Source organism: Pogona vitticeps, chromosome 2 (assembly GCF_051106095.1).
Source record: "Pogona vitticeps strain Pit_001003342236 chromosome 2, PviZW2.1, whole genome shotgun sequence".
NCBI lineage: Eukaryota > Metazoa > Chordata > Lepidosauria > Squamata > Agamidae > Pogona > Pogona vitticeps.
This window is the reverse complement of record NC_135784.1, coordinates 25,732,351-25,749,684: the sequence shown is the minus strand read 5'-3', so window position 1 is coordinate 25,749,684 and position 17,334 is coordinate 25,732,351. Positions and strand designations below refer to the sequence as shown.

Genomic DNA, 17,334 nt, shown 5'->3' with positions numbered 1-17,334 from the left:
CGTATTCTTGGACTGCAACTCGTTGTTGGTAAAGAGGATGACTCAGTCATAATGTATGTCCAGTACACCAGCAGTATTCACAATGAAACAAGTCAATCTCCTCTGAAGCCCTGTCCTCCTACACTATAACCAGTGTTGTCTGTGTCAACCTGGCAGACTGAGCTCTCTCTCTCTTCGTAGGAAGAGGAAACCCATCTTGGGGTCTGTGACACAGACTCAGGTTCTTGCATTTTTATTTCCTGTCCACTGCCTTGGCTAAGGGCATGTCCCTGTGGCTGGGGTCCCATGGGGTCCCTTCCAGTTCTGCGGTTCTAAGAATATGTTGTGGGCATCCTTCCCTCTCGAGAGACTATGGTGACATGCTCTGAATGTCTAGTGTGGCCGAGAAGGCCCATTCGAGGGTGACAATCCCTTCCACTACAATGATTCAGCCAGTATTGTTAACATTACGTCCAGCTGGAGTTTGTAAACATGATCCCTTTCCACCATTTCATCTGAATCTCCCTTCTCATGGATCCCGGACTGCAATCTTAGCCAAAATCACTATCACAATAGAAGAGGTAGCCGGCGATAGTCTGTGCAAACATATTCCAGAAAAACAAAAGATGTGACACCTTAAAGACTAACTAATATATATTACAGCAGTGGTCCCCAAACTTGGGCCTCCAGATGTTCTTGAACGCCCAAAAATCCTGGGCATCAGAGGTGATGGTGAAGGCTTCTGGGAGTTGTAGTCCAAGAACATCTGGAGTCCCAAGGTTGGGGACCACTGTACAGTACAGTATATGGAAAGAAACGGAGGGGGAAGCGAGTAGTAAGGGGACGACACCTTTTGTCACTTCTCCCTCTAAGGGTTAAATGAACAGAGTCTTCCTTCCTAGAGCGGCAAGACGTTTGAAGTGGGCTCTTCTTTTAGTCTTCCGGGGAAGAGCAAAGGCGTCCTTCTTGATGAGGCTGTTGCCGGGAAGGGGGAAAGAGGCAGAGGTTAAAAAAAGGGTGACACGGTGGGATGATGACGGGGGAGTGGGTGACAAATGGCCTAGGGGGACTTTTGGGGAAGAGATTTCCCCCCGCACGCGCACACACCCCTTCTTGTCGTGGGATCCTTGCTGGGAAGCTGATCCTTGCAATCCTGCTGCAAAAATCAGATTCTGCCCTCCTGCTTTTTTTTCTCTCTTAAGAGGCCACGTTCAGAAAGTTCTCCTCAGTTAATCTGTCGATTGAGACACTCTGAGATTTAAATTGGGAGAGAAAACGACGCATAGGAAAGAAAGCCTTTCCACCGTTGGGGTGGGTGGCAGATGGGCTCTTTAAAAAAAGGAGTTTTTCACTTCCCCCAATGAGTTGTCATTTTCTTCCCAGGGAGCAGAAGGGAGATTGGGAGGCTTAGAGGGTGAGCCTCAGGAGACCAGTGACGGCTTCTGACTCAGAACTGGACCAACTGGGAAGATCTGCGGTTTCCCTCCCTCCCCACCCCAACCACTCTTCCTGCCAGCCCCTTAGTAGACAGGAAACAGCCTTTCAGGTATGTACAGTATCCGGTTTTCAATGCATCTCTATGGGAAATGGTATTTCACTTAACAATGTTTTCACATAGCGATGTTTTTTTTGGAACCAATTAAAATCGTTAAGCGAGGCACCACTGTATCTGTGTGAGGGAGGGTGAAATAACCGTGCCTGGTGTTTGTAGTGGAAGGGACGCAACCGAGTCCCCTTGACTCCTGGCGAGAGAGGACCACAGTCAGTTTCTCTAGGCAGAGACCAAGGGTTGGAAAATGATCCTGACTTCCATTTGAATTTCACAGTGTAGGAGATCTCAAAGCAGAGACCGGAGGGGCTTCAAGACTGGAAAAGGTGTCAGACCAGATGGGGAAGTTCAGCAAGCCGTATCTTCTTAGAACTGCAGAGCTGGAAGGGACCTTAGGGGTCATTAAGTCCAGCCCCTGTCAAGGAGGACCAGTGGGGATTCAAACTCCCAACGTCAGATACCTAAACCACTGAGCTATCTAGCAATTTACACCTCTCTCGTCTTGCCCACAGGCACTTGCAGTGGCATCAGAGATGCAATCTGGGTCACCTCTTCTAGATGGTGGAGTGGAAGGGAAATGCATTCAGAGAGATCAGGTAAGAGAACACTCAACAGAGATACAAAGGGGGCAGCCTTACTACTTCCAAGACATGCAGTGTGAACAATTGTCACCATCATTATTAATTGAATATTTTTTTCTTTGAAGGAATACTGAAAATGCTTGTAGCAATGAAAATGATATATTAAAAAGGTGAAATACAGGCGAACCCATCTATGACATAACCTCTTTCCAGTAATATCAAATTTTAGGGATGATTAATGTTAATATTTGAAAGTCAGCCGCTGGAAAACTGTCTATGTGGAGAACGAATTTTAGGCCGTAAACTGTTGCTGTATTTCTCACATGAAGTTGGGACTTATAAAGTAAAGTAATAAGATCAAATGAAGTCCAGACTAGAAAATCCTTCTTACTAGAAGGTGTTCCCTTTCTTTCCTTAGCTGGTGTCCTTTGAGGAGGTGGCTGTGTACTTCAGGAAGGGAGAGTGGGATCTCCTGGATCCAAGCCAAAGAGCTTTGTACAAGGAGGTCATGTTGGAGAACTACAGGAATGTGGCCTTGCTGGGTAAGGAGGCTTTTTATTTGGTCAAGAAAAGGCCAAAATGATGGATTTTTATTCTTGAGAACTTGGTTATGAAGTGGGCAAGGCCCTTGGCTGGCTTCAGACATCCAGTTAATCACCGGGTTGTTCCTGTATGAGGTTCATACTACAGTGGTGCCTCGCTTAATGATGTTAATTGGTTCCATTAAAAAAATCGTTATGTGAAAACATCGTTAAGTGAAACACCATTTCCCATAGGAATGCATTGAAAACCGGTTAATCTGTTCCAATTGGAACAGATTAATGCTTGCAATCATTAGCCCACCTCCTGAAACCTATGCAAACTTAATTTGGTGTTGTTCTGAGTCGTTGTTAATTTTTGGTGATTTTTTGTTTTTCCCTCATTGAACTCTATTGAACTGTCCGTCCAATGCATTTCAATGAGAGAAAAAACAAAAAATCACCAAAAATTAACGACGACTCAGAACAACACCAAATTAAGGTTGCATAGGGTTCAGGAGGTGGGCTAACGATTGCAAGCATTTAAGACATGTTCCAAACATTGTAAGACACTTAAAAATGAGCGAAAACGGAAGAGCTTCAAAAGCACTGAAGCCGGCTTCAATGCTTTTGAAGTCCTTTCCGATGTCCGTTTTCGCTCATTTTTAAGTGTCTTACAATGTTTGGAACCTGTTTTAAATGCTTGCAATCATTAGCCCACCTTCTGAACCCTATGCAACCTTAATTTGGTGTTGTTCTGAGTCGTCGTTAATTTTTGGTGATTTTTTGTTTTCTCCATTGAAAGCCTTTGAACGGACCATTCAAAGGCTTTCAATGGAGAATTTTAAAAATCGCCAAAAATTAACAACGACTCAGAACAACACCAAATTAAGTTTGCATAGGGTTCAGGAGGTGGGCTAACGATTGCAAGCATTTAAAACAGGTTTCTAACAGTTTAAGACACTTTTACAGGAGCGAAAAAGGAACATCATTAAGTGAAATTCCCCCATAGAGAACATCGTTAAACGATGGGGGAAATTCCTCAAAGAAACCCATCGCTGTGTGAATTCATCGTTGTATGAAGCAATCGTTGTGCGAGGCACCACTGTATTCATCATGGAGATGATGGTTAGCCTAGTCCAGGAAGTGGTAAATTCTCTGTGGGAAAGAATGGGGTCCAAACATGCTTAGAGAAATATATCAAAGAACAACTCCTGGAAGATCCAATTCAAAAAAGGTCTTTTCCATACTAGGCAAAGGCAGTTTTCTTCAGTTGAGCATTTTAAAATCTGAGAACATGTTCTATTTTCTTCATCTTGCAGATATTTTTTACAACTACTATCCATTATTACTTTGGCCAACTACTATCCATTATTACTTTTACCACACAGTAATCCCTTTGGGATTATTGAAGACCTTTTAGGACGTGTCATGCATGTTTTGAAATTAATTAAGTTTGGTGGGGTATTGAATTTTATGTTTTAATTTTTGGTAATGACCATATTTTTCTGTGTATAAGATGCCACTTTTTCCTAAAATCATTACACTAAAAATTGAGGTACGTCTTATACACAGAAGTAAGCTTAGATAGCTGAGGAAAGAACAAAACGGCACATACCTTGCCACTGTAAACAGGCTTCCTTCAATCACAAGGCTTAGCTTCGTACAGTCAGGAGGCTTAGCTTACTTCAGTCACAAACCTTATGGACCTGATGTCAGCTGACGCTGAACAAACCAAATGGAACACACCTCATTGGAGGTGGAGCCTGTAGACTCAGATTCAACAGGAACTCCTAATGTCTTGAGCGTTCTGAGCCCAGAGGCTGAATACTCAAAGCTAAGTTTTCTTGATTTTGGTGTTAGAAAAGTGGGGGGTGTCTTATAAGTGGGGAAATGTTATGTTATAAATGGAAAAATACAGTAAATGTGTTTGGGCCATGCAGAGGATTAAGAAAGAGGAAGAACAAAGGATCATTGGATCTGTTTGGCAGAGCTCTTTTGGAAGTTCAAGGGCCTATTATGTGCTGGTCCATTAAGAAAAAACAGAGACTGTTCAGTAGCCTACAGTGAAGAATTTGCATGATCCTTTGCAGGCAAAATTGCTTGGATCCGCTCTGACTTGCACCTCCTATGGATATGATTTTGACCCTTTCTTCTCCTGTCTTCATGGAGACATTTTAGGTTTTTCAACCTGAGAGTGTGGACAGGACTCTTGAATGAATGGGAGTGTCCACATGTGTGTTGGACTTTTGCCTTTCCTAGCATATAAAAGTTCTCTTTGGTTCCCCCATGCTATTTAATATACACATGACAGAGAAGTTGTCTAGAGCAGTGGTTCTTAACCTTTTTGAAAGAAACGTCCCCTTGAGCCATTGAGGAAGTTATCATCGCCCCCCTCCCCGCGGTGATAATATCTTTTTATTTATTTATTTATTTATTTATTTATTTATTTATTTATTTATTTATTTATTTATTTATTTATTTATTTATTTATTTATGACACTTAAATCCAATGACCCCTGAAAACAAAATTAAATTCCAAGAAAATGAAATGCCCCCCAAAAAGTAACATTTAATGATTTAGTTGCAAGTGAATTTTAAGACGCAAAAAGAAATATAAAAAGGGCATAAAAACAAATGCAGGAACTAAAAATTTCAAGACAAAAAGTCTGAAACTAAATTAAGATTAGGGGGAAATATATATTCATGCACACTGTAAAAAGGCTGCAGCCATCTTCACAGGTTTGGCTTGCTCCAGCGCCCCCCTACCGCCCCCCTTCTGCTCCAGCGCCCCCACACCGCCCCTTTGCGTTCCACCGCCCCCCTGAAAAATGAAATGGCCCCCTGGGGGGCATTATCGCCCAGGTTAAGAACCACTGGTCTAGAGTTTTCAGGTAAAAAGTCATCTGTATCCAGTTAACACTCAACCCTATCTCTTCTTTCCCCCTAATTCCAAGGAAGCTGTTTTGGTTCTAAAATAGTGTCTCATGTCAGTTATGGATTGGATAACAGTGAATAAATTGAAGCTTAATCAAGACACAGGTACTCTAGGTCTGTTGAAAGGGAATAGGGTTTTAGGCTATGCTGGATGGAGTTACACGGCCCCGGAAAATGCAGATTCCCACTTTGGGTACAATCCTGGATTCCTCCCTGAACCTGGATGCTTAGGACTTCATGGTGGCTCAGACTACATTTGCATAATTAAAACTAGTGTATCAGATATTCCTGTTTCTGGAAATGATCTGGCCACAGTCACACATGCCTTAGTAACATCCCATACGGATTATATCCCGTCTGTATTATTGATTGCCCCCTTGTTTTTCAATATTGTTGTTCAATGTTGTAAACCGTCCTGGGTCCTTTTCAAGGAGAAAGGGGGGGGGGTTAGAATGAATGAACTAATGAACTAACGAAATAAATGTTTTTTGCAACTGAATGTACAGCCGTACCTCTGGAAGTGTTTACAATATATGATTTCCACCTTGCCTAGGGAACTTCGTGTTACACAGGATTTGGGCCACTGTGCAGTAACTTTCAATTTGTTTTCCAAGATATGCCAGCACAACTGCAGGAATCTCTGAGATGGCCTGGCTTATGCTTCCTTTTTCTGTCTCACAGGAAATGTGATGGCAACAGAGGGAGGCTCTGGATTGGCAACTGGTGGTGGTGGACAGGACAAAATGTCTGTATACCTGCTTAAGGTAAAGATGGGATTATTATGAAAAGATGCAGTGGATTTTCCTGTATTTCTTGGAGGTTGTTGATACTGCAAGGAAAAAGCAATGGATTCTCGAAGGCTTTCACGGCCAGGATCTGATGGTTGTTGTGGGTTTTTCGAGCTCTTTGGCCATGTTCTGAAGGTTGTTCTTCCTCTGAAGATGCCGGTCACAGAGACTGGTGAAAAAACATCAGGAAGAACAACCTTCAGAACACGGCCAAACAGCCCGAAAAACCCACACCAACCAAAAAGCAATGGATTTGTAGTCCCTGCATTGGGCAGGGGGTTGGACTCAATGACTTTATAGGTTCCTTTTGACTCCATTGTTCTATGATCCTTTGAAAGTGACAGCCAATAAATAAATAAATCTACTCAGTTGGGATTTCTCACCAAATGGTAGGAGCCTGCCTTTGTGTTTAGAAGAGCATATCTGAGTAGGTAATTTTTCCCTTTCTTTTTCTAGCAGCTCATGTCCTTCCAGGAGGTGGCTGTGTCTTTCACCCAGCAGGAGTGGGATCTCCTACATCCAGGCCAAAGAGGTCTGTATAAGGAAGTCATGCTGGAGATCTACAGGATGGTAACCTCTCTGGGTAAGAGCAGAATCCATGCCAGTGATTAGCATGACTGAAGGTCCTGTGAAAGCCTTTCTGGGCAGAAGGAACACATAAGAAATGTTCCAGGTGGTGGATGCAATTGCTATAGATGGAATTATCTGGAAGTTGAGTCATGGCAGCTGGACCTCTTTCTTATTAGGCTGAAAGGTTTAGCTACTCTTCTAAGTAGCTACTTCAGTCTGAGGAGAGTTGGTAGGAGACCCCTGTTCTATCCTCCAGGTTGGTTTCACTCCCCCCTGGTCTGAATAGGCTCCTTAGATGGACAAAGGACTGGGAATGAATCCCATTAGTACAGTCCTACTCCATCCATTGTCATGAGTTGTTAACAGTGGTCTTTTTGGTGGGTGTGGTTCTGATCTTTCTGGGGACAGATGAAAGGGCAGCATGATAAATGGAAGGACAAATTGTATCTAAGGTCTCCACCCCTGTTTAGTGAGGGATTTTCCATCTGCACATATATGGCCTCCCTGACCCCTGTCTCAAACCACCTATCTTCTTCGTCCAAAATGAGTAGGTACATCTTTGTCATCTTGGTACAGTGGTGCCTTGAGTTACGAACTTAATTGGTTCAGGAAGATGGTCGTAACTCAAAGAGCCATTTCTCATAGGAATAAATTCAAACGTGGTTAGTCCGTTCTGGCCGAAAAACACACACACCGAAAAACAAAAAACACTGCAAGACCTATCAGAAATGTGATTAATCCGTTCCGGCTGGAAAAAAAAACACCAAAAAAACACCAAACTGCAAGACCCATCACAGCACAGAAACATAAACCCCCAGACCAAACCCATGCAGCAAAACCCTGTACTCAGTCAAAACAGGCATTTTAAAAAGGAGAAAGTAGTACCAGGTAGTCCAAAGCCTCCTCTGAACGCACACTCTCTAACCACTGGGGTCCCCGCCTTTTTTCCGGTCGTATCTCAAAGCTCCAGTCGCAAGTCAAAGAAGAATTTTGTGGCAGGAGCTGGTCATAACTCGAATTGGTCGCAAGTCAACTTACGTTTGTAAGTTGAGGCACCACTGTGCTCATTTTGGAGAGATAAGATAGGTGGTTTGAGAGAGGGGTCAGGGAAGCCATACGAGTGCATACAGAAAATCCCTCACTCAACAGACATGGAGGCCTTAGATACGATCTGCTGCTCTTTCATCCGTCCCCAGAAAGATCAGGAACACAACTCCAGTGACATTTGTGACAGATTGATCAGTGGATATATTGAGACCAATACGAATTCATATTCTCCTATATGTTTTTCATTCTGTGAGGCGTAAAGGTCAAGGGATGCCATTTGTTTAAATAAGTTCTCCAAAGTGTATCCACCTTGTGCTTAACACTTAGTTGTCAGTGGGCTTGCCTGAGATTGGTATAGAAGTGACCGTTCTGTACTGTTCTGCTCGTCCCTTCATGGTCCGGTCCAGAAGAGTTGCTTGGGGAATTTTTATTCCTTCTCTTGGCATTTGTAGCTCGGGGTCCCTCAGGGCTGTATTCTACTCTCCTTGCTTCTTTACATCTACAAGAACATCTGAGTAAGTTATGTAGGGATTGGGACTGCAGTGTCTTTGGCTCACCAATCAAATAAACCTCTGTTTCTCTTTTTTTGTCTGGTTCTTTCAAAAGAGATACGTGTATGCTCAAGAGAGGCCAGGCTTGGCCAATTCCAAATCCTGAATCTGGGCAGTCCAAGGTTTACGCCAGAGAGTAGATATTCCAAATAAAGACAGCGTAACCCAGAATCACAAGGTAGTCCAAAGTATAAGTTAGGAAAGTGCAACTAGAAATTTGTAGAAGAGCAAAGAAAAGGGCTGAGAGTCCAAAATTGCAAGAGGGGAAAGGAACGGACTTGTAGATCTGGCTTACAAAATGGTTTCCAGCTAAAGTCTATAGCCCACCCTGGGTTTCTCCCAGGCAGCATCCAGTGTCAGGTGGAGCTGCCTGTCATTTAGTGCCTTGTGGTGCGGTAGGTTCACATTGGCCTTCAAAAAAAGATTCCTTCAGTCAGGGCATGGGATCTGGTGGGAATCACTGTTTGGCTCTTGAAATGGGAGAGATCACAAAAGAAATCAGAACATCACTGAGAGGGAAGAGAGGCAGTATAATGGACCGTTTGCTTCATCAGCCTGTTCTGTAGGAGGTTGTACACCTCTCCCGCCCTGGTATTGGATCTGTGGTCTACTAAAACAGTTTCTTCTAATGGCTCTTGCCTAGAGGATTTGTTTACTACCGAAGTAATAAATGTTCATAAGAAACAAGTTCATGGGTTTTTAACAATATGCTAGAATGCCTGACATTTTCGCACTCACCAGCCTGTCTTTTTCTTTGAAAGCCATTCCCAAACCAGAGCTCACCTTCTTGCTAGAAGGAGGAGGCGATCCATTTGTCCAGGACTCTGAGGAGCAGAAGAGATGGGCAGGCGCATGCTTAGGTATGTCTGGTGGAGCTTTTCAGAGGGTTTTGTGACCATTTCTGTTCCTCATTCAGAAGAAGGACGACTCCGTCACCAAGTGTGTTGAATCTACCAGTAGTATTCACAGCTAGATCAGCCGGTCTCCTCGGGGATCACTTTCCTCCTGTATAACCTAAACTATATATGACTCCTCAAAGCATGGCCTCTGTTATTTGTACATCATGCTCCAGGGGCACTTATTCAGCAGCGCCATTTGACAATCTCCCATATTACCCTCTTTAAATATTAGCATCCAAGATTGCTCTCACAGGAAGAAGAAACTGAAGAGTCTGTGACACAGACTAAGCTTCTTATAGTTCTCTCTGTCTTCCCTCGGGCAAGGACACCTTCCTATGGCTGCCCTGCTTCTTTTTTTTTTTTTTTTTTTTTTTTTTTTTTTTTGCTGTTCTTGAACTTGCTCCCTGTTCTTTTTGGTCAACACAAGACTCATCTCTGGTCTTGCTGAACAATATCTCATTGTTCAAAATCCTGAGTGACTTTAGATTGAGTGACCGTTATCATTTTACTTCACATTGAAGAATGTTTGAATTAAAGACCTCCAAAAGTCTCATCATTAGCAGCCCTCCTCTGATCTTGGGAAGTTAAAGACTTCCTTGATGGAGTCAATCTGTCTCAGACTAGATTGTTTTCCTTTCTCAATGCCTTCAACACTACTTTACTTGATTGTCTTTTCCAGGGAGATTTGTCTTGTGATATGTCCATAGTGCAGTGCCCCAAAGTTACTTGTTTTAGCTTTTAATGAGAGTTTAGGCTTGATTTGATCAAGAACCTGTAGTTTTATGTTCCGGTGCTCCATGGAATAATACAGTATGCATGAATTTGTCCTTGGTTCCTAAAGACACCACCTTATCCAGTCCTTCTTCTCCCTTGAGAGGAATAGATAAAACAAATTAAGTAATTGAGGGTGCTATTCCTACCCTTATCCTAATAGAGGCTGCAGCCAAAGTAGAACTAGTCTGGACTGCTGAGGAATTCTCAATACAGTACAGAGCCGTAACACATCCCTATGCCATAGTTATTGATCTTGTGTTCTAAATACAGTGGTGCCTCGCTTAGCGATTGCCTCGTTTAACGATGTATTCGCTTAGCGATGAGGTTTTTGGAGCGATCTTGCGCTCCGTTTAGCGATGTTTCCAATGGGGACATTTCGCATAGCGATGTTCGGGACCTTGCTTCGCTTAGCAATGACAGTTTAGGCCCCCCTGTTTCGCTTAGCGATCTCCGTTTTCGCTATTTTAAGTGTGTCTTAAAATGTCTTCGTTAATTTTTGGTGAATTTTTCCCCCATTGAAATGCATTGACAGCTGTCAAACCTACAGTCCAGAACAAAGCCAAATTAAGTTTGCAAAGATTTTACAAGGTGCACTAACGATTCCAAGCATTTTAAACAGTTTTTGAACATTTTAAGACACTTTAAAAATAGCAAAAACGGACCTGTCAAAATCATTGAAATGCATTGAAACCTATTCAATGCATTTCAATGGGGGAACTGCATTTCGCTTAGCGATGTTTCCTATGGCGATTTTTGCTTAAGGATGGTAATCCATTGGAACGAATTATCCGGTTTTCAATGCATTCCTATGGGAAATGGTGTTTCACTTAGCAGTGTTTTCCCATAGCTATGTTTTTTTTTTTGAACCAAGGTGCATCGCTAAGCGAGGCACCACTGTACAGCTAGATTAGTCAAAAGACAAGCGTTGAGCATCTCCTAGCTTTGTTTTCTTTCCCCAAGCCAGCTGCAGTTCTTTTTTTCTCCCATTCTGTTTGCACAGTCTTCAGTGCCTTTTAAAACCAACCAGAAATGAATTCTTATTGAGGTTGAATGTAGCAGGTTAGTGAAAAGATTATCCAGTTCCGCATAGGGCACAGAGAGGGAAATGTGATCATCTTTGGGACTGAGAAAGAGAAAAATAAATAGTTCAAGTTTCTACTTAGACAGGAAGCTCCTACATCGCCCTGAAACTCTCTGACAACACGTTATACCTCTTTTTCTGTCTCAGGTTTAGATGCTGGTCAGGAGGATGAGAAGTGCCAGAAGCTACATCTTGTGTTAGGGAAAGTTAAAGAGCCTGAAGAAGGAAGAGAGATATTCAGAAATCCAAAAGAATCAGACAATCACATGGAAATGGAGTCCAAGAAAGGAAAGGAAAAATCCTCATATTCTAAGAACGCTGATGACGAATTGAAGAGATATGACATAATCCAGACAGGATCAAAATGGTATCAAGTTATAGACCACAGAAAACACTTCAGAGATAGTGGTACATGTTCTGATCAAAGCAGCAGCAATGGGGAGAAACCATTTAAATGTACAATATGTGGGAAGAGTTTCACTTTTTGTTCTAGACTAGCTTTGCATGAAAGAATTCACACAGGAGAGAAACCATATGAATGCATAGAGTGTGGAAAGAGCTTTAGCCAGAAAGGAAGCCTTCGTGTGCACCAGAGAACTCACACAGGAGAGAAACCATTTAAATGCACGGATTGTGGAAAGAGTTTTAGCTGGAAAGGAAGCCTTAATGTGCATCAAAGGACCCACACGGGAGAGAAACCATTTAAATGCACAGAGTGCGGAAAGAGTTTCATTGGAAAAGCAAACCTCAGGCTGCATCAAAGGACTCACACAGGGGAGAAACCATACAAATGTGTGAGGTGCGAAAAGAGTTTTGTTGGTAAAGCAAACCTTAGGCGGCATCAAAGAACACACATAGGGACTAGGCCATATAAATGCATTGAGTGTGGAAAGAGCTTCAGTCAGAAGGGAATACTTCGGCTGCATCAAAGAACCCACACAGGCGAGAAGCTATATAATTGTGGAGAGTGTGCAAAGAGCTTCACCGAAAAAGCAATCCTCAGGCAACATCAAAGCATTCACACAGGGGAGAAACCTTATAAATGCATGGAGTGCGGAAAAAGCTTCAGACAGAAAGGGGGCCTTACACGTCATCAAAGGATCCATACAGGAGAGAAACCCTATAATTGCATGGAATGTGGAAACAGCTTCAGTGACAAACATGTACTTAGCCAGCATCAATCTATCCACACAGGGGAGAAGCCACATAAATGCATGGACTGTGGAAAATGCTTCCGTCGCAAATGGTTTCTTACGCAGCATCAAAGAATTCACATACGAAATATGCCATATAAATGTATGGAGTGTGGAAGGAGTTTCAGTCTGAAAGGACACCTTAAGCAACATCAGAGTACCCACACTGGGGAAAAACCATACAAATGCATGGAGTGTGGAAAGGGCTTCAGTCTGAGCTCCAATCTTATTACGCATCAAAGAACTCACACAGGGGAGAAACCATATAAATGCACAGTGTGTGGAAAGAGGTTCTGTCAGAAAGGGGTCCTTAGACAACATCACAGGACTCACACGGGGGAGAAGCCATGTAAGTGCATGGTGTGTAGAAAAAGCTTCAGTCAGAAAAGGCTCCTTAGACAGCATCTGATGACTCACACAGGAGAGAAACCTTATAAATGTATGGAGTGCAGAAAGAGCTTCAGTGAGAAAAGGATCCTTTTGCAGCATCAAAGGATTCATACAGATGAGAAACCATTTAAATGCACAGAGTGTGGGAAAAGCTTCCGTCAGAATGGGAACCTTAGCCGCCATCAAAGTGTGCACACAGGAGAAAAACCATTTAAATGCATGGAGTGTGGAAAGAGCTTCAGTCAGAAAGGACACCTTAAGGGACATCAGAGTATTCACACAGGCGAGAAACCATATAAGTGCACAGTGTGTGGCAAGAGCTTCAGTGAGAAAGCAGTCCTTAGACGACATCAAAGCATTCACACAGGGGAGAAACCACATAAATGCACAGAATGTGGAAAGAGCTTCAGACAGAAAAGGGCCCTTAAGCGGCATCAAATGATTCATACAAGGGAGCACAGTGTGGAAAGAGCTGATAAAGTGTCAAAATGTTCACGCAAGGGAGAAGCTGTAGAAATTATCGAGGTGTGGGACGACCTTCCCTTGGATAGGGTTCCTTAGCTTTGGAGAATTCACTCAGAATATAAGTCTTATAAACGAATTAAGTACAGTATGGTGAAAGTTTCAGTCAGAGCTCAGACTTCCCTAGAAGTTGGTTTTCCTGTGAAAGTGTTTACCTTTTTCCACGATCCAGGTCAAATCTGACCCTGAAAGATCAAAAAAAATTTTGCAGATGCATCAGGAGATGCACTATGGAAATGATTCAGGGCTTGAATACACTAGCTAAATAATTGGACAGTTGTATCGAGGTACAGGTATTATGGTTTCAAATCATGTCACATGCTCTTATGTCGCTGTCCCCATCCATGTGAGACAGCCTCAATTAAAATGGCTTGATTTGGTGCAGGGGACAACACTCCTCTTTAAATTGCCTTAGGTAGACCTGGGCTTGGCATTTTGATCTACCATCAAGTCTGTCCTGACTCCACCTGCATTCCTGCCTTCACCTGATTTGGGATTTCATTTTTATTTTTGCATTGTATTTGCAAACGGGTTTTTCTCTTTCTTATTCTAAGTGGCATAACACTGCATCAATATTGCAGATACCAAATTTTTTTTTGCAGTTGCCTTCCCAACTTCCCACTCATCTCTGACAATCTGCTACTAACTATGCACCTTCCTGTACTTAATAAAACTGTACTGATAAAATGTTTGTTTCTTCCATTCCTCACTGTAATGCACTGCTGTGACACAAGGTGGTGTCATCCACCACAATACTGGGATCTGACAGGCTGTATCTTTTTCCTTCCTCGCTCAGCACTGCAGAAGGTGGCAGTCCTGAGCACAGCTGCATTTACTACCCACCTGCATGGTTGCATCCTGTTGCTTAGCACTGGGAGGTGCTCTGGACAGTCTTCCTTACAAAACATATAAAAGCATACCTGCAGGGCAAATCACAGCAAACCTGGTTTTTGTGCATGTTTGCCAGAGCTGACAAAAGATTTCTAGGTTCATCATAGCTGACAATATCTCAGTAAAGGATTAATGCCAGAATGAAATTAGACTCTTAGACAAGCATTTCCAGATTCATCTGAGTATCTTTTAAAGCTTTATTTATCTACATTGCTTCTAATTTCCATAAGCATAAAATAAATTACCAAAATATTCACATGTAACTTTTGAGAAATCCCAGGCATGTCATTTCATCTTGCAAACTCATGTACAGTATATGTAAAATATAGTAACATTAGATGTAAACTGTAAGCACATACGTCATGTAATCATGTTCCAAAACTGTAGGAGGTTCCATTCATAATTCAGGAGATTATAGCTTGTAAAGGCAGAGAATCAATCTTTATAATACATCATCTAAAATTAAAAAGCATCATTATTTTACTAGCCTTTAGAAGCCTGAAAAGCTTTATTGTAAAAGCACAGAAAAATATAAAAGTTCTTAAGTATAAAGCATTATTTAGGTAAAGGTTCCTTTTAACAATTTGTCCAGTCGTGCCTGACTCTAGGGGGCAGTGCTCATCTGCGTTTCCAACCCATAGAACTAGTGTTTGTCTAAAGACAATCTTCCCTGGTCCGTCGCCAGCGTGACTAGACACGGAACGCTGTTACCTTTCCTCTATGGTGGTACCTATTTATCTACTCGCATTTTGAATGCTTTCGAACCACTAGATTGGTGAGGTCAGAGCATTATTTAGCTCTAAGCATACTAAGACAGACATAAAATCAATTATTTATTATTACTTAATGTGTTCGCGTAAGGGACATGGTGGCCCTGTGGGTTAAACTGCAGAAGCCTCTGTGCTGTAACCTATGTAGATCTTCAGCTGTAAGATCGAATCCACGCAACGAAGTGAGCACCCATCGCTTGTCCCAGCTCCCGCCAACCTAGGTAGCTGTTTGAAAGCATGCAAATGCGAGTAGATAAATAGGGACCACTTTGGTGGGAAGGTAACAGCGTTCCGTGTCTAAGTTGCACTGGCCATGTGACCACGGAAGATTGTCTTCGGACAAACGCTGGCTCTATGGCTTGGAAACGGGGATGAGCACCGCCCCCTAGAGTCGAACACGACTGGACAAAAATTGTCAAGGGGAACCTTTACCTTTACCTAATGTATTCGCGAAGGCTTTCATGACCAGGATCTAACCTTCAGAACACGGCCAAAGAGCCCAAAAAACCCACAACAACCAATATATTTATATAACTTCCTAACAAGCAGAGGTGGGTTTTGTTTATATTAATTGCTGCCCAGCGGCAAGATATTGTCTATACTTACTGCTAAACAGCAACCAGCTTTTGTCTAACCTTTTGTTATCACTTACAAGCAGAAAGAAAAATAATCTGACGTCACACCTGCCTAGAAGAAAAGCAAAACACATTTATACCAGTAATCCTTAGTTGTCAGTATTTACTATTTTTATATCTCTTATCTAAGAAATGGGGAACAAAACAGAACAGCCAGTTGCCAAAAAGTGTTATTCTTTCAATTACCTTGCTAGTGCTAATTGTAGTAAACAATGTTTCATTGCTTCAAGTTTAAAAGTACTTTTAAGGTAGTTTAAGGGTTATTTTGTATCCTCCTCAATAATTGTTTTAACTCTGAAACTGCTGGATAACTCAGTGGTTTAGGTCTCTGGCTGTGGAGCCAGAGTTTGGGAGTTCAGTTCCCCACCATGCTTCCTTGAGAGGAGCTGGACTCGATGATCCATAGGGTCCCTCATAGCTTTGCAGTTAAAAGATTACAGTGGTGCCTCGCTAGACAGTTACCCCGCATGACAGTTTTTTTGCTAGACATTGACTTTTTGCAATCGCTATAGCGATTCGCGAAACAGTGATTCCTATGGGGGAATTTTGCTGGACAATGTTTGGTCCCTGCTTCACTAACCGATTTTCACTAGACGATTTTGACAGCTCCCTCCGCGCTCGCAAAACAGATGTTTTCGGGACATAAGCTTCGCAAGACAGCGATTTAAACAGCTGATCGGCGGTTCGCAAAACGGCTTTCCTATGGCCGATCTTCGCTAGACAACGACAATTCTTCCCCATTGGAATGCATTAAACAGGTTTCAATGCATTCCAATAGGAAAATGCTTTTCGCTAGACAATTATTTCGCTAAACAGCGATTTCAGTGGAACAGATTATCATCGTCTAGCAAGGCACCAATGTTGTTGTTTTTTTTTAAGTCCGGGGAGGAAACCCTGACAAGAGGATGCAAAAGAGGCAGGCTGAAATTTCTCCGAAACGTTACCACCCAGGAGAATCTGCCATCTTCCCCCAATTCCTTGGTGACTTCTATTTCACCAGTTCCTATTTGGAGTTCATGCTTGTTGTGCTTAATGGTCATCCTTTCTGGAGTTCAAGAGACCCTGCTTTTTCCATAAAAGTCTCGGCCACAATTCCCCTGCTCCAAGAATTGACTTCTGCCCTGGCTTGAAATGTCCTCCTGACCCCTGCAAATAGAGGGGCGGTCCCAATGGCCCACCAAGCAATGCAATGCAATACCACCATCAGGCCTCTGTTAGCAACCTGAGTTTAATCCTGCCAGGTTCAGGTAGCTGGCTCAAGGTTGACTCAGACTTCCATCCTTCTGAGGTAAGTAAAATAAGTACCCAGCTCACTGGTATGCAAATTGTTATGTGCATAATTATGTTGTAAACTGCCCAGAGAGTGCTATAACATTATGGGGTGATACATAACAAGTTATGTTTAAGCCTTTTGAGTTGAAGCAAAGCAAAGGGGTGGGTGCTTTCCATTCTTTTCTGCCTATGGGACAGCTTCCTGCTCCATTAATTAGTCAGTGGAGGACCGCCTGTGGGGGCCATGTCCTGCACTTGGGAAAATGGTGCCCAAACTGCAGCTTTCTGAAGTTGACCAGAAGTAGTGCAATCCCTTCTTCGTTAGGCATCCTTTAGTCTCAAAAGACTATGGTAATGTGCTCTAAATAGAGGTCTTGGAACAGTATC

At 42.6% G+C, this 17,334-nt stretch overlaps 1 protein-coding gene and 2 long non-coding RNA genes across 7 annotated transcripts; 2 read left to right on the top strand and 1 right to left on the bottom strand.

Moving 5' to 3' along the window:
- Window positions 1–876: 876 nt before the first annotated feature.
- On the top strand, window positions 877–14,066 carry LOC110091463 (uncharacterized). Of its 5 annotated transcripts, XM_078388477.1 has the most exons (8): window positions 877–984; window positions 1,363–1,525; window positions 2,041–2,124; window positions 2,528–2,651; window positions 6,246–6,328; window positions 6,809–6,935; window positions 9,282–9,380; window positions 11,422–14,066. In XM_078388477.1, the coding sequence occupies exons 3-8, from the start codon at window positions 2,062–2,064 to the stop codon at window positions 13,416–13,418; spliced, it is 2,493 nt and encodes an 830-aa protein (XP_078244603.1). In that variant the 5' UTR covers window positions 877–984; window positions 1,363–1,525; window positions 2,041–2,061; the 3' UTR covers window positions 13,419–14,066. The 5 variants fall into 5 exon arrangements, with proteins under 5 accessions (XP_078244603.1, XP_020671262.3, XP_020671260.3 ...); XM_020815603.3 differs by having other exon boundaries at window positions 888–1,525; window positions 6,812–6,935; XM_020815601.3 differs by having other exon boundaries at window positions 888–1,525.
- On the top strand, window positions 2,663–5,862 carry LOC144587550 (uncharacterized). Its single transcript, XR_013542693.1, has 2 exons — window positions 2,663–3,129; window positions 3,521–5,862. It is a non-coding gene; the product is annotated as an uncharacterized LOC144587550 (long non-coding RNA).
- Window positions 10,048–14,859, bottom strand: LOC144587551 (uncharacterized). The gene is made up of 3 exons (XR_013542694.1): window positions 14,630–14,859; window positions 14,223–14,299; window positions 10,048–10,288 (listed from the first exon to the last, which is right to left on the bottom strand). It is a non-coding gene; the product is annotated as an uncharacterized LOC144587551 (long non-coding RNA).
- Window positions 14,860–17,334: the final 2,475 nt, after the last annotated feature.

What these genes read in the sequence shown, in the direction of transcription:
- LOC110091463 (XM_078388475.1), top strand. Translation starts at nt 949, where the DNA reads ATGAGGCTGTTGCCGGGAAGGGGGAAAGAGGCAGAG. An exon ending in GAAGGGGGAAAGAGGCAGAG is followed by an intron (nt 985 to 2,040) that starts GTTAAAAAAAGG and finishes TCTTGCCCACAG; the next exon opens with GCACTTGCAGTGGCATCAGA. An exon ending in TGTCTGTATACCTGCTTAAG is followed by an intron (nt 6,329 to 6,808) that starts GTAAAGATGGGA and finishes TTCTTTTTCTAG; the next exon opens with CAGCTCATGTCCTTCCAGGA.